General features: G+C 37.2%; 3 protein-coding genes across 4 annotated transcripts; 1 reads left to right on the forward strand and 2 right to left on the reverse strand.

Moving 5' to 3' along the window:
* Window positions 1–931: 931 nt before the first annotated feature.
* Window positions 932–3,061, forward strand: LOC103860286 (GPN-loop GTPase 3). The gene is made up of 10 exons (XM_009137872.3): window positions 932–1,057; window positions 1,292–1,393; window positions 1,487–1,595; window positions 1,684–1,765; window positions 1,837–1,922; window positions 2,015–2,118; window positions 2,205–2,335; window positions 2,485–2,578; window positions 2,658–2,713; window positions 2,806–3,061. The coding sequence occupies exons 1-10, from the start codon at window positions 947–949 to the stop codon at window positions 2,909–2,911; spliced, it is 981 nt and encodes a 326-aa protein (XP_009136120.2). The 5' UTR covers window positions 932–946; the 3' UTR covers window positions 2,912–3,061.
* Window positions 3,062–3,254: 193 nt separating this feature from the next.
* LOC103860287 (60S ribosomal protein L5-1) lies at window positions 3,255–9,090 on the reverse strand. Of its 2 annotated transcripts, none has more exons than XM_018657764.2 (7): window positions 8,992–9,090; window positions 4,696–4,765; window positions 4,393–4,611; window positions 4,227–4,306; window positions 4,028–4,144; window positions 3,619–3,923; window positions 3,255–3,534 (listed from the first exon to the last, which is right to left on the reverse strand). In XM_018657764.2, exons 1-7 carry the CDS (start codon window positions 8,992–8,994, stop codon window positions 3,420–3,422), a joined length of 909 nt encoding a protein of 302 aa, XP_018513280.2. In that variant the 5' UTR covers window positions 8,995–9,090; the 3' UTR covers window positions 3,255–3,419. The 2 variants fall into 2 exon arrangements, with proteins under 2 accessions (XP_018513280.2, XP_009136123.2); XM_009137875.3 differs by lacking the exon at window positions 8,992–9,090 and adding an exon at window positions 5,100–5,295.
* Window positions 9,091–9,926: 836 nt separating this feature from the next.
* On the reverse strand, window positions 9,927–12,832 carry LOC103860289 (protein DETOXIFICATION 3). The gene is made up of 6 exons (XM_009137876.3): window positions 12,207–12,832; window positions 11,578–12,122; window positions 10,865–10,951; window positions 10,720–10,776; window positions 10,201–10,645; window positions 9,927–10,098 (listed from the first exon to the last, which is right to left on the reverse strand). Exons 1-6 carry the CDS (start codon window positions 12,450–12,452, stop codon window positions 10,048–10,050), a joined length of 1,431 nt encoding a protein of 476 aa, XP_009136124.1. The 5' UTR covers window positions 12,453–12,832; the 3' UTR covers window positions 9,927–10,047.
* Window positions 12,833–13,390: the final 558 nt, after the last annotated feature.

Below are 13,390 nucleotides of genomic sequence, written 5' to 3' on the forward strand. Positions count from 1 at the left end.
GTTATATGCAGTGCCGGTCCTAGGGAATACAAGACTAGAAGCAAGTTTTAAAAAATTGGCCGTTTATCAGTGGATTCGAACCCAGGTTGGGAGAAGAGAATCTTAAACCCAGGCCGGCTCTGGTTATATGACCACTGCTTTGATATTCTTTTGATAGAAAAATGCCCAAAAAAACTATATTAAAATTGAAGAGTTATCGGGAGGTAGAGGCTATTAAAGCTCTGTCGTTGCCGGTTCTTGTTCCCGGGTGGTGGTTGGCTTATTCAGCATCGCCGCGCCGGTCTTGTCTCCGGGGGGTGAAGGCTCACACAGTCTTGCGTCGCCGGCTCTAGCGGTTCTAAAAGGTGGTCTTGTTGTTGGATCGGGTTTATGAGGTTTGTGGCTTGCGACTCTCTTAAGGCGGATGAGATCTTGATGAGGTCGATGAAGCTCTCCGCAGAGAGGTCAGAAAGTTGAAGGAAAGTGGTTTCGGTGGAGGCTCTGCGGGTTTGAGCTCCGGCGTAACGAGGGTTTCGGTGGCTGGTTCCGGCGGCTTCTCGAAGCGGTGACGGGTCAAGTCGAGCAAAGGAGACGCGTGTAGCGCTGATGTAAAATTCTAACACGTGTCCCCGCTCCTTCACGCGTGGGCCAAAAGAGAGACGTCCGGCCCGTCTAGGTGTGGCTTGGTTTGGTTGGGCTGTAGGCCCGATTAGGTTTGGTCGATCTTTGCCCTGCTGTTGTGGGCTTATGCTTTGTAATATGTGTTTGGGCTTAGTACCCTTCTTTTTAATAAAAAATATCCTTGGCGGAAAAAAAAAAAAAAATTGAAGAGTTATCATACGGCTTACAAGTTACAGGTTTCCAACCTGTTGAAAAATGAGAAAAAGGCCTCAAAACGTTTTATATCTCTAAATGATTTCTTATGACGAAAAAGGTCTCATAAAACTTGGCCCAAGATTTATTTCTTATGATAAAAGGCCCAATAATATATAAATGTCCCTTAGAGCTTTCTCATTTCTTCAATTTTCTGAACAACGTTAGAAGAAAAAACGACGAGTCCGAGAGAGAGTCGAAAGAGGTAAAGAGTTGCTTTGATCTTTCTCTTTGCAATTTCGTTTCTGATCTCAAAGTTTGCAACTTTATGATCTTCTATCTTTTGGGATTTTTTTCTTATGGCGCTTACAGTTTTTTTTAGGCTTGTTAGTTTCATTTGCTTTGGTTTAGGGGTTCATGCAAACTAAACTCTAACCCTTGATTATATTTTTATATTTGTCTTTAAAGTTCTCACATTTTTGAGGTTATTATTGTATAGTATCTTGCTTACCAGTTAATTCACCATCTGAGTTTGTGTGAGAGAGAGGTTGATACAATGCGTTATGCACAGCTTGTTATTGGCCCAGCAGGCAGCGGAAAGGTTTGTTTCTTTTTCATACAAAACCATCTCTGCATTTCTTTATTTTTTTTTAATACAAGAATCCATGTTGAAGTTTATGTTTTTGTGGAGCAGTCAACTTATTGCTCATCTTTAAACCAACACTGTGAAACTATCAGACGAACAATGCACATAGTTAACTTGGATCCTGCTGCAGAAGTCTTTAACTATCCTGTGGCAATGGGTGAGTTCTCACTTCTCTGCTTCTTCAATGTCCCTGTTTTTCTTTCTTTTTAATTTAGTTTCACAATGATCCTCTTGTCTGGATGCAGATATCCGAGAGCTTGTTTCCGTTGATGTTGTTATGGAGGAGCTTAAATGTGGTCCCAATGCTGCTCTCATCCGTTGTATGGAGTATCCTTTTAGGCCTTTAGCAGTCTATGTGATTTTGTTTTTCGTGAAGAAACCTTAACTTTAATTCAAAGGTACCTTGAGGACAGTCTATATAATTGGTTGGATGAAGAGTTGGAGAATTTCACAGACGATGACTACTTAGTCTTTGACTGTCCAGGTGTCTCTACTCTCTCTTATAGCTCTTAAAGACTTTATCTACATCTGTAGTCCATGATTGTTGTTTTTAACTTTTATGTTGTGTGGTTATAGGCCAGATAGAGATTTTTACACATGTACCTGTGCTCAAAAACTTTGTGGAGCATTTGAAGAAGAATGACTTCAGTGTCTGTGCTGTCTATCTGCTTGACTCTCAGGTTTTTCTTCCCTTAACTTTTGAGTTTTTAGTGAAAAAAAAAACATTTAGTGTTTTTGAGATAGAAGAGAATGTATCTTGGACCAGTTTGTAACGGACGTAACCAAGTTTATCAGCGGATGTATGGTATCTCTTTCTGCAATGATACAGCTTGAACTGCCTCATGTTAACATCCTCTCTAAGATGGATCTCTTACAGGATAAAAGCAACATTGAGGAGTTAGTCTTTGCTTTCTCTCTTTTTCTTCTTACTCTATTTTTTTTTTTGTGACTGTCTTTTTCTTCTTACTCTAACCATGTTTTTGTTTTCTTCCTGAAATTTAATAATATTCATATTTGCTTGTGTTGTTTTAACACATATATATTAGATATTTGGATGCGGAGCCTCGCACAATGCTGGCTGGGTTAGACCAAAGGATGGCTCCTCAATTTGCAAAACTGAACAAAGCCTTCATTGAATTGGTAATGGCTCTTACACGTTGTTGAAACCGAGTTGAATGTTGGATCATGGGAACCTGATTTTGAATTGTTTGTTTTGAAGGTGGAGCAGTATAGCATGGTGAGATTCACACCACTTGATTTGAGGAAAGAGAGGAGGTAAACTCAAAACCAATTACTTTTTTAGCTTCTTGCATGTTTAATTTTAGTATGAAAATGAAAATGTACCTGATAAATGTTTTGTGGGGCAGCATACAATATGTACTGTCTGAAATCGACAAGTGCATTCAGTTTGGAGAAGACGCTGAAGTCAAGATCAGAGAACTTGATGAAGACATGGATCAACTAGAGCTCTAGAAGAGTAGAGGCTAGTTAGTAGTGACTGAATTGCCTCAGAACTAACTTCTCAGCTGTGGGTTTGATCATTGGATGTATTACTCTTTGCATTTTAAATTTCAGATACTGAATGCTAAACTTGAGTTAAAAGACGACTGCAAATTCAAGATATTATAACAAGAGTATGAGTTGTTTAATCATATATGGATATATAACGTATGCCAACATTTTGCCAAAAAAGTTATAACAAGAGTATGAGATGTTTAATCATATATGATATATAACGTATGCCAATATTTTGCCAAGAAAGTTATATCAAAGATTGATAATGAATTATTGACTGGTTGAGCAATGAGCATGAATATAGGCTTAAGATCAAACTATAAAAACTGCAAAAGCATGAAAAAGTCGAAAAGATTAAACTTAGCATTCTCATACTCAAAATCCTCAAACGCAATTAAAATGTGAAAACATAAGTTTAAAGTCTGGCAAAAAAAGTAACAAACTATAAGAGACATCATGAGACGCTTTACTCTTCGTCGTCCTCATCATCATCGTCGCCACCAGCAGCTCCGTTCAGTGCCTTGACTCTCTCAATCAACTTGTTCTTCCTCTCTTCATAGGTCAGCTTCTTCAAGTTGTACCTGTTTATAGATCAAAACATACAAATGAGACACCAACGCACCAAAACGAGCCAATAGTACTAATAAAGATTGAAATGCTCTCACCTCTTGTGTGTCTTGGGAGCAGGTTTCTCAGTCTTCTTGGGGTTGGGGTCTGCACGGATGGCTGCATGAACCTTCTTGTACAACTCCTCCATGCTCTCGGCATCAACTCCTTTCTTCAAGTACTGACTGAAGTGAGTCTGAAACTTCTCTGGCTCATCCTCGTTCAACATCTTCATGTAGTTTGAGACGTGACCACCATAGATGTAGTTCCTGTGGATCTCAGCATCGAGCTGTTTGTTCTCCTTGTTGAAACCTGCAAATCTCTTGTCACTGTGAGGGATATCAAGTCCTCCGTCCAACGCACCCTACAGTTAAACCATAAACAAACCCAAAAGAATATTAAAGCTTGTCATGTAAACACAATACAACAGATAAGAACAATGATAAAACATTACAGCAATTTATATACCTTGAGTGCACCGAAGACACGGTTCCCGGTGGTGGTTCTGATAAGACCAACATCAAGAAGAGCACGGAATGGTCTCCTGGACTCGGTTGGCTCAACGGAAAAGTCCTCTCCGGTAGCCTGTTCATGATTTTGTACGGTTAGAGATCACAGCAAGAGATAAAGCTCAAACCAGATACAAGAAACAAAAGCACCAACAAACCTCAAGGTTGCCCTCGTACTCTTCATCCATTTCCAACATCTTCAGAACACGGCGAGCCAATAGAAGCCCGGTGCAGTAAGCTGTGTTTCACAAGGGTACTAACTATTTAGCAAGACAGAACAAAACAACTATAACAAGAAAACTAAAGCAAACGACTGATCAGTACCAGCAGCGTAGTTAGTAAGACCAACGGTGAGACCATACTGAGGCAGCTCATGAGCGTAAGCAGAAGCCTTGACAATGTCACCGGCGATGCTTGCGGACACGATCTGTGCGACTATGTCTTTGTTGGTGAAGCGGACAACAAAACGGTACTTTGGTGTGTTGTACTTGTTCTTGTCTTGGTTGATGAGACGGATCCTTGCTCTGTAGTCAGTCTTACCATCTGCACAAAAATGAACAAACTATCAGAACGGGTTGAACACAGACAATATCAACAAGAAAGTAATGCAGAGTCAAATAAAAATACCTCTCCTTCTCCTGAACTTGACTTGGTACCTCTTGAAGTAAGCGTTCGACTTGGATGGCTTCACAAACACCTATCAATATAAAAAAAAAAATCTTATATCGTTAAACTATCATATAAAGCCCAAGTTCTAACGATGAAGCTGTTCTTCCTAAAGAAGCAAAGATCTATGTGAAAGATCGTAAAGGTACAGCCTTTAAACATCAAGACCAAAACCCATTAAGATTATAGCAGAGCTCAAGAATTCTCGTTACCAAAGCTCAGACAAATATGAAAATATCTAAAGAAACGCTGGAGAAAACTAATGTAGGAGATTTCCATATTAAACGAAATGAAAAGCAGAATCTTATTGTTTGAGAAAATTAAGAAGAAAATAAGAAGGCGGAGAGATGGAAGCTAGGGCGTACCATTGTTTGAAGCTAAGCGGAAGCTTTGGGTGTGAGCTGAGAGTGTCGTGAAGACAAGAGGCGGAACATAAACCAAAATGCAAGATCTTATAATGAAAAACCCTAGATCACTCCTTCTTGGGCTCTCTCCCTTTATTCCACGGCCACGATTTATCTGGGCTTAATCATGTTCTTACGGTCTACATCGGTATAATGATTCTGCAAGGGCTCATTAGTCTTTATATTTGGGCTTTTGTCTTCCCAAACTATTCTGAGTTAAGCTTATTTAGCTCGAAAATGTTTTATAAAAATGCAATAACTCAACAATATTTTATTTTATTAGTTTCTGATATTTTTTTTTTGTCAACAAGAGTTTCTAATTATTTATCTGATGCAAATATGTGTTGGACTATTATCTTAATATTTTGGGTGTGACATTATTATGAGACTTTTTCTGTAATGATGGTATTTTTTTTGAAACAGAGTACAAATGATGGAAACTGAATAATATGCGGTAGCTTAAAACAAATGTACAACTTAGAGCATCTTTAACGGATAGCTTAGGAAGGGGGTGCATAGGAAAAATTAGTTTAATAGTCGGTGGGCTCCATCCAAATGTAACAGCCGCTGCTTGATACTCCCAGATAAGCGTCGAATTATGTGGGTTGTTTGTATTGTCCGTGGACTCCACCGACATGTGGCGGTCCGCGATAGTTTTTTTTTCTTAAATCAGATTAAAAAAATTAAAAAAATAAGCACCCCCTAATGGGGTGCTGCGTTATGCTCTTAGAAATTTGTAACTAGTTTGTGTAGTTCTTGAACATGTGGCTCAGGGCTGGTAATTTGTGTAGTTCTTGAGAATGTGGCTCAGGGCTGGTAATTTGTGTAGTTCTTGAGCATGTGGCTCATGACTGGTAATCAGTGTTTTAGTGTAACTAAATCATCAATATGGTCTGCAGCAATATATAGCTACGACTTGAATGTAGTAACTGTGATTTCTAGATTAAGTGTGGGAATTCCACCAATATTATATCTTGGTCTTTTCCTTACCACCAAAACAGTTACCAGTCATGATTATAAAACCCACAACCGCCTATCCACTTGAAAGAATTTGAAACCTCTTTCATACAGGCAGATCACAATTCATAAAATGTATATCATTTTTAGCTGCTGGTGCTCGGTTTCTGGGATTCCAAAGACCTACCATGGGACCTTTGTGATGCTGTGTATTCTCATGGTCATGAACTCATAGTAAATATTTTTTCTTTTGTTTGAGACATGTAAATACTTTTTTTTTTGTTTCCTTAAGGTGAAGGAGGATTTGGTACCTCGAAACTAAGAGAATTGACAAAGCTTTTTTTTTCTTAGGCTGAATTGGTATCCTATATTCCTATGGTGCATTACAATTCAACGAACTGTATCCATTCCAGCAATGTAAATATTTTGTTTGAGACATCATCTTTCTCATAACTGTTAGTCGATAAATTTTCATTAGAAAAAGGAGAGTTCAATAAATTTAAACCCTATAGTACCATAAAAAACATTATGCAAAATCAAATGCTGTGAAATGTGCATGTGTGACTAAGGAGAGCGCTAATGCCATTTGCTATAGGATCTGTAGAATGGAAAGAAACAATATGTAACGTGAATATTGCAACAATGACTTTCTGATTAGTGATTGATGAAGTAGGGAAGGTATGTAAGGCTTTGCAACGTGTGATCGTGAGATTGATCGTTTAGCTGAATAATAAGCTTCTGGAATAGTTAACCAGAGGCTTTCTAGACTAAAAGACTTGATTCGTGATGATCAACATATTTAAGAAACATAAAGAGCGTAATCAGACCAGCTAAACCAACAATGCTAACCAATATTAATTAATAATAAAAAAAAAGAAAAAAATTGATTCATAATCGTTTGGAACACCCTCATTAGACATCACTTTTTGCTTTCTTAATTTCAGATAAAGAGTTAAAAGTCTATTTTGCATACTCAAGATTTTTATGTATTGTCTAATCCATTGAATTGTTCGAAAGGTTATATCAGACTCTGATAATGAATGATTGATTGGTTGAGCAATGAACATTAAAGTACGCATAAGATCAAACTATAAAAATTCCAAAATCATGAAAATGTCAAAAAAAAAATTAACTTCTTGATAGAAAATAGCAATTCTCATACTCAAAACGGACATAAAATGTGAAAACACGAGCTTAATGTTTTAAGTCTGGCAAAAATGTAAAAAGCTACAAGAGACATCAGGAGAAAGGCTTATGACGCTCTACTCTTCGTCGTCCTCATCATCATCATCACCACCAGCTGCTCCGTTCAATGCCTTAACTCTCTCGATCAACTTGTTCTTCCTCTCCTCGTAGGTCAACTTCTTCAAGTTGTACCTGTTTTATCAGTCAAAACCACACAATCAGGCACCAATGCACCAAAAGCATTAAGAAAGAATGAAATGTTTTTGTAAATGATTTACCTCTTGTGTGTCTTGGGAGCAGGTTTCTCAGTCTTCTTGGGGTTGGGGTCTGCACGGATGGCTGCATGAACCTTCTTGTACAACTCCTCCATGCTCTCAGCATCAACTCCTTTCTTCAAGTACTGACTGAAGTGAGTCTGAAACTTCTCTGGCTCATCCTCATTCAACATCTTCATGTAGTTTGAGACGTGACCACCATAGATGTAGTTCCTGTGGATCTCAGCATCGAGTTGCTTGTTCTCCTTGTTGAAACCGGCAAATCTCTTGTCACTGTGGGGGATATCAAGTCCTCCGTCCAAGGCACCCTACAGTAACAATAAACAAACTCATGAAACACACAACACAACAGATAAGAATAAGGTATTACAACAGTTATATATTACCTTGAGTGCACCAAAGACACGGTTTCCTGTGGTGGTCCTGATAAGACCAACATCAAGAAGAGCACGGAATGGTCTCCTAGACTCGGTTGGCTCAACGGAAAAGTCCTCTCCGGTAGCCTGTTCATTATTTTAAAAGATTAGAGATTACAGCTAGAGACCAGTACATGAAACAAAAGTAAAAACATACCTCAAGGTTGCCCCCGTACTCCTCATCCATTTCCAGCATCTTCAGAACACGACGAGCCAAAAGAAGCCCGGTGCAGTAAGCTGGTTTTTACAACAATAAAGAAGTACTCTTTAGCAAGCTATAAAGACATAACCAGAAAACAAACTAAAGCAAAGGACTGATCAGTACCAGCAGCGTAGTTGGTAAGACCAACAGTGAGACCATACTGAGGCAACTCATGTGCGTAGGCAGAAGCCTTGACAATGTCACCGGCTATGCTTGCAGACACGATCTGTGCAACTATGTCTTTGTTGGTGAAGCGGACAACAAAACGGTACTTTGGTGTGTTGTACTTGTTCTTGTCTTGGTTGATGAGACGGATCCTTGCTCTGTAATCAGTCTTACCATCTGCACAAAAATGAACAAACCTATCAGAACAACGACAATAACAATCCAAAGAAAGTAATGAAGAATAAAATAAAAATACCTCTCCTTCTCCTGAACTTGACTTGGTACCTCTTGAAGTAAGCATTCGACTTCGAGGGCTTCACAAACACCTATCAATACAAATCAAATTATTTCATTAAGACTTTCATATAAATCCCTAAGATCTAACGATGTAACTGTTCTCCTCAAGCCGTGACCTATAAAACATAGCATAAAGGTACAGCCTTTATAAATCTAAGTCCAAAACCCATGAAGATTACAACCACAGACTCATGAATTCTCGTTAACAAAGCTCAGAAGAATATGAAAATAAGCTGAGGAAACAGAGGAGAACCAATGCAAGAGACTTCTATACGAAATGAAATGCAGAATCAGATAGTTTGAGGAGAGATACCATGGCGGAAGAAGAAGATAGAGAGGAGAAGGCTAGGGCTTACCATTGTTTGAAGCTGAGGGTGTGAGATGAGTGACGAGAAGACAAGAGGCGGTATAACCCTAAATGCGAAGGTCTTATAATGAAAAACCCTAGACGACTCCTTCTTGGGCTGTCGCTTAATTCAACGGACGCGATTTATCTGGGCTGATTAATGTTTTAACGGTCTGGATTGGTATGTATTCTACAGAGGCCCATTAGACTTTATATTTGGGCTTTTGTGTTTCCAATCTATTCTGAGAGATTGAGGGTTTTTCTCATTCTAATATACCAACCAGTATTTTTAAAACCGACCGACCCGATGGCTGAACAGGGTTTGACCATGAACCGGTTGCATAACTGGATTAAATCTAATAATTGGTTCGATCATGAATCGTAGAGTTATTAAACTGATAAAAACATTAAAACTATCAAAAATCTATAAACCACTCATATATACACAAAATTAGTATATATTTATAATGTTTTATATTTTAAATTCATTTATATTTTAATTATGTATCATATTTACTAACATTATTTTTAAATTTATACAATAAAAATATATTAAACCAGATTATTGAATTATGTTTGACCCGGTCGAACCATATTGAATTGTGATCCAAAAATTTATCTCTTTCGTCTTCTGATCTGGTTTTAAAAGCACTGATACCAAGCTTATTTAGCGTGGACGGTGGACATGAAATGTTTTATAAAAACCAATAACTTAATGATAGCTATTAGCTAATGTTGCAGGTTGATTTTTGTCTATGATACCATATCAAGGAAAGACTACATGCTAAAGATGTTGGAGAAGAAGATGCAAAAGAAACGTTATGTTTTTCAATTAAACTAAAAATGTTAATTTTTTTTTTTTTGTAACACTAACTAAAAATGTTAATATACATGAGAATTAGTAACAAACTAACAATGTTAACCAGACCAGCTAAACCAACAATGTTAATCAAAATATTTGTTTTTTTGGTCAAAATATATTTTTATTCATTTGTTGATTATAGAACTATTACATTTATACATCAAAACTTAAGAAACAAAATAGAGTAACTGAAACACCCTTCATTTATGACAATCCCTTCTCACTTGATAGTATTCTCTTCCTAGCTTTCTCAGCCTGCAAAATCATAGAGTCCAATTACTTCAAAGCATTATAAACAAAACAGAATATGGAAGTGTAACAAGCTGGAATGGCTAGTCTTCTATTCCAAGTACTAACCTGTTCCTTCCAATTCATTGAACTTATGATGATGGAAAGTACAATGGCTTGCACAGCGGATCCAACCACAACACCGCTCCACAGTCCTTTTCCGTTAAAATGACGATAGAAAGCTAAGTAAACTCCAACCGGAGCTCCTATGAGATAATAAGACACCACATTGTTCCAAGCTCCAATATGTTGCCAACCACTTCCCCTAGCAACACCATTTAGAATTGCAGTAAAGCCATCAAGGATGAAAGAAAGACAGAGCAAAGGAGCTATGTCAGCCACATAATCCACAACTTCTTTGCTGTTGCTGAATGCATAGCCTATGATATTCTTGCAGGTGAAGAGAAGTGTGGTGAAGAAAACTGACTCTACAAGCCAGAGACAAAGCCCTGATAATACTGATAGCCTAGCAACTTGAGGATTCCCAGCTCCCAAATTGTTAGACACACGTGTGCTGCAAGAAACCAATCACAAAATATTGAGGAAAGGAATTGTGGAGATGATTAGGTCTGAGAGTTTAAATCATACCTCACAGCCGCGGCCACTCCACCTGGAATTACATAGTGCAAAGCTGCTGTTGTAAAACTAAAATAAAAAAAATTGGATTAATAATCATCACTAGTAAAGAGAAAAAAAATAAGAAGAAGAAAAAGTATTTATATATGATACTTACCATATCGAAAGAACAGAGGTCTCAAGTTTTGGATTAGGAAGGAGACCTGACCAGAGTACGAGTAGCTCAAATAGCCACCATTCTAGGCTATAAAAAGACAAAAATGCAAGCGGGATGAGAGGAAGCCAGAGTGTATATAACCAGCACTGGTCCAACTAAATAGTTGTCCGAATGAGAAAAAAAATGTTTTCCTTATCAAAATAGCATTTATTAAATACTAAAAAACTCCCATTGAATAACGCAATAATTAACAAAACAATTTAAAAAATTAAAATATATATATTTTAGAATAGTATTACTGTGAATTTTATACCATAAATCCATAAACTCCACTTCTAAATATCTTAGCCCTAATTTTAAATTAACCCTAGGTTTATATATTTTAGACATTTTAATGAACACTATTTTGGTTTTATATAAAGAGCCGGTACTAGGAATTTACGGACTAGAAACAAAAAAAAAGGAGCTGGTTGTTGACCGTAACTTGGAACAAACATACCACTGGTCGAATGGGAACTTTAAGAAAATTGTGGCAGAAATTAATTTATAAAATAATCGGCTGGAAGCAGGTGGCTTTGTCCAAGGGCCGTCACCGCTTGTATACTATTTAGTCTATTTTATATTTTATGATAAAAACTTTTTTGGAATAAAAATATCGAAAATATTAGCTTTAAAGTGTAACTTGATCCACAAGAAACTTGAAAATGACTTACCAAACCATTGCAGCTGATGGGATTCCGTAGTGGAAGAATTGTTTGACGCAAGACACAAAATCATCAGATATTAAGCCGCGAGTCTTCTCACAAGATGTGGAGAATCTCACATAGCATGCGAGTATCAATGCATAAAACCAGAAAGACACACTAATAGCCATAGCAGCTCCATTGCTTCCCAGACCAAACACAGAAACCATAGTCCAGCAAACTGGGACATGGAACAAAAGTGTGGCTACGGCAGTGTAGAGCAGAGGCAAAACCAACGCTTGTGTCTGAAGATACCTAGTGAGTGGTATGACAACAGCTTGTCCGAACAAACCCGGTATGAGCCAAAAGGCGTAGGAGCCAGCGACTCTGGAGATGTCAGGGTCTTGTCCGAAGGAGACCAAAAGCTTCTCGATGTAAATCCAAAGAATTGATATGAGGAAACAGATTGGGATGTTAGAGGCGATTGCTGAGTATGTGTAGGTTCCGATTATTTCGTATCGTTTGGCTCCAAAAGCTTGGCCACAAAGAGTTTCCAAAGCACCCACTAAACCATACTGCACAAAGCGTTTTCAAGACTTGAGAATCAATTCAATTAGATTCTTGAATTAAAGAGGAGAGAATTTTGGCATAGTTATTACCAGAATACTGAAACCAGAGACATTTGTGAAGGAGGTGGCAAGAGCGACGCCGGAGAGCTGAAGCTCACCGTTGTGGCCGGCAACTATGACTGAGATGACAGGTAAAAGGTATTCAGCAATGGTCACGATGGCCATAGGAGCGGCTAAGAGGCTCAATTTCTTCAGTTCGACGGTGAGATGACCTTTTTGCCATGTCGTTTTACCTGGGACTAGCTCCTCGTCTCTCGGAAGAAATGGCTCTTCCATTATCGTCTTAGAAGTGTTGAAGTCTCTGCCTTTGATTTCAAGATAATTTGAATCTTTATAAAGAGAAGGAACCAATGTGTCAATGTCTGTGAAGACTTTTCTTTCTGTAAAATATAGGATTATTATTATTGAATTTAGATGACTTAAAAAAGAGAATTTAGATGACTTTTGGGTCGAGTTAAAAAAGGAAACACTCCACGAGGAAATTGGTGTGAACTTTCCATATCATGATATAATAAAGAGAAATTAAAATATATAATGAGGTCGAAATCTATGGGCATAAACACTATATTAGGTTAAATAACCGATTAAAATGTGTTGGAATCATGGGATGCATCAAGATTTATACGATAAGTTTTTTTTGTTAATCAGCAACTAGATTTTGACCCGCGCAGGCGCGCGGGTGTATATTTTGAAAAATATGTTGATATTTGTTTTTCATGTAATTATTAGGATTTGGAAAAATGAATCCGAGGAACATAACCGATACCGATCCAAAGATATAGTACCAAACCCAAACATAAATTGATTAAATATTCTAATTATTCAAAATTTTGTTATTTAGAGAACCGAATCTGATCCGAACCGAAGTATTTGGGTATCCGAATTTATCTAAAAATAGATTTATATACTTATATATATTAATTATTTTTAGATTTAACGTATATAAAACATCAAAAAAGATACTTTTAAATTGGTTTAAATACTTGAAAATATATATAGATAGTCAAAAGTAAATATCTGAAATAGTTAAAGTATACTCAAATCACCAAAAATACTTAAAATAATTATTGATTTCGTATCCAAAATTTTAAATCAAGCCAATTGATATGTTAAGCTTAAGTATTATGACATATGTTATTCAAATTTATACGTAATATATTATTTTATTTATACATTTTGAGAAATTTAAAATATATAATGATTTAAGACTTTAA

Source organism: Brassica rapa, chromosome A03 (genome assembly GCF_000309985.2).
Source record: "Brassica rapa cultivar Chiifu-401-42 chromosome A03, CAAS_Brap_v3.01, whole genome shotgun sequence".
Classification (NCBI taxonomy): domain Eukaryota; kingdom Viridiplantae; phylum Streptophyta; class Magnoliopsida; order Brassicales; family Brassicaceae; genus Brassica; species Brassica rapa.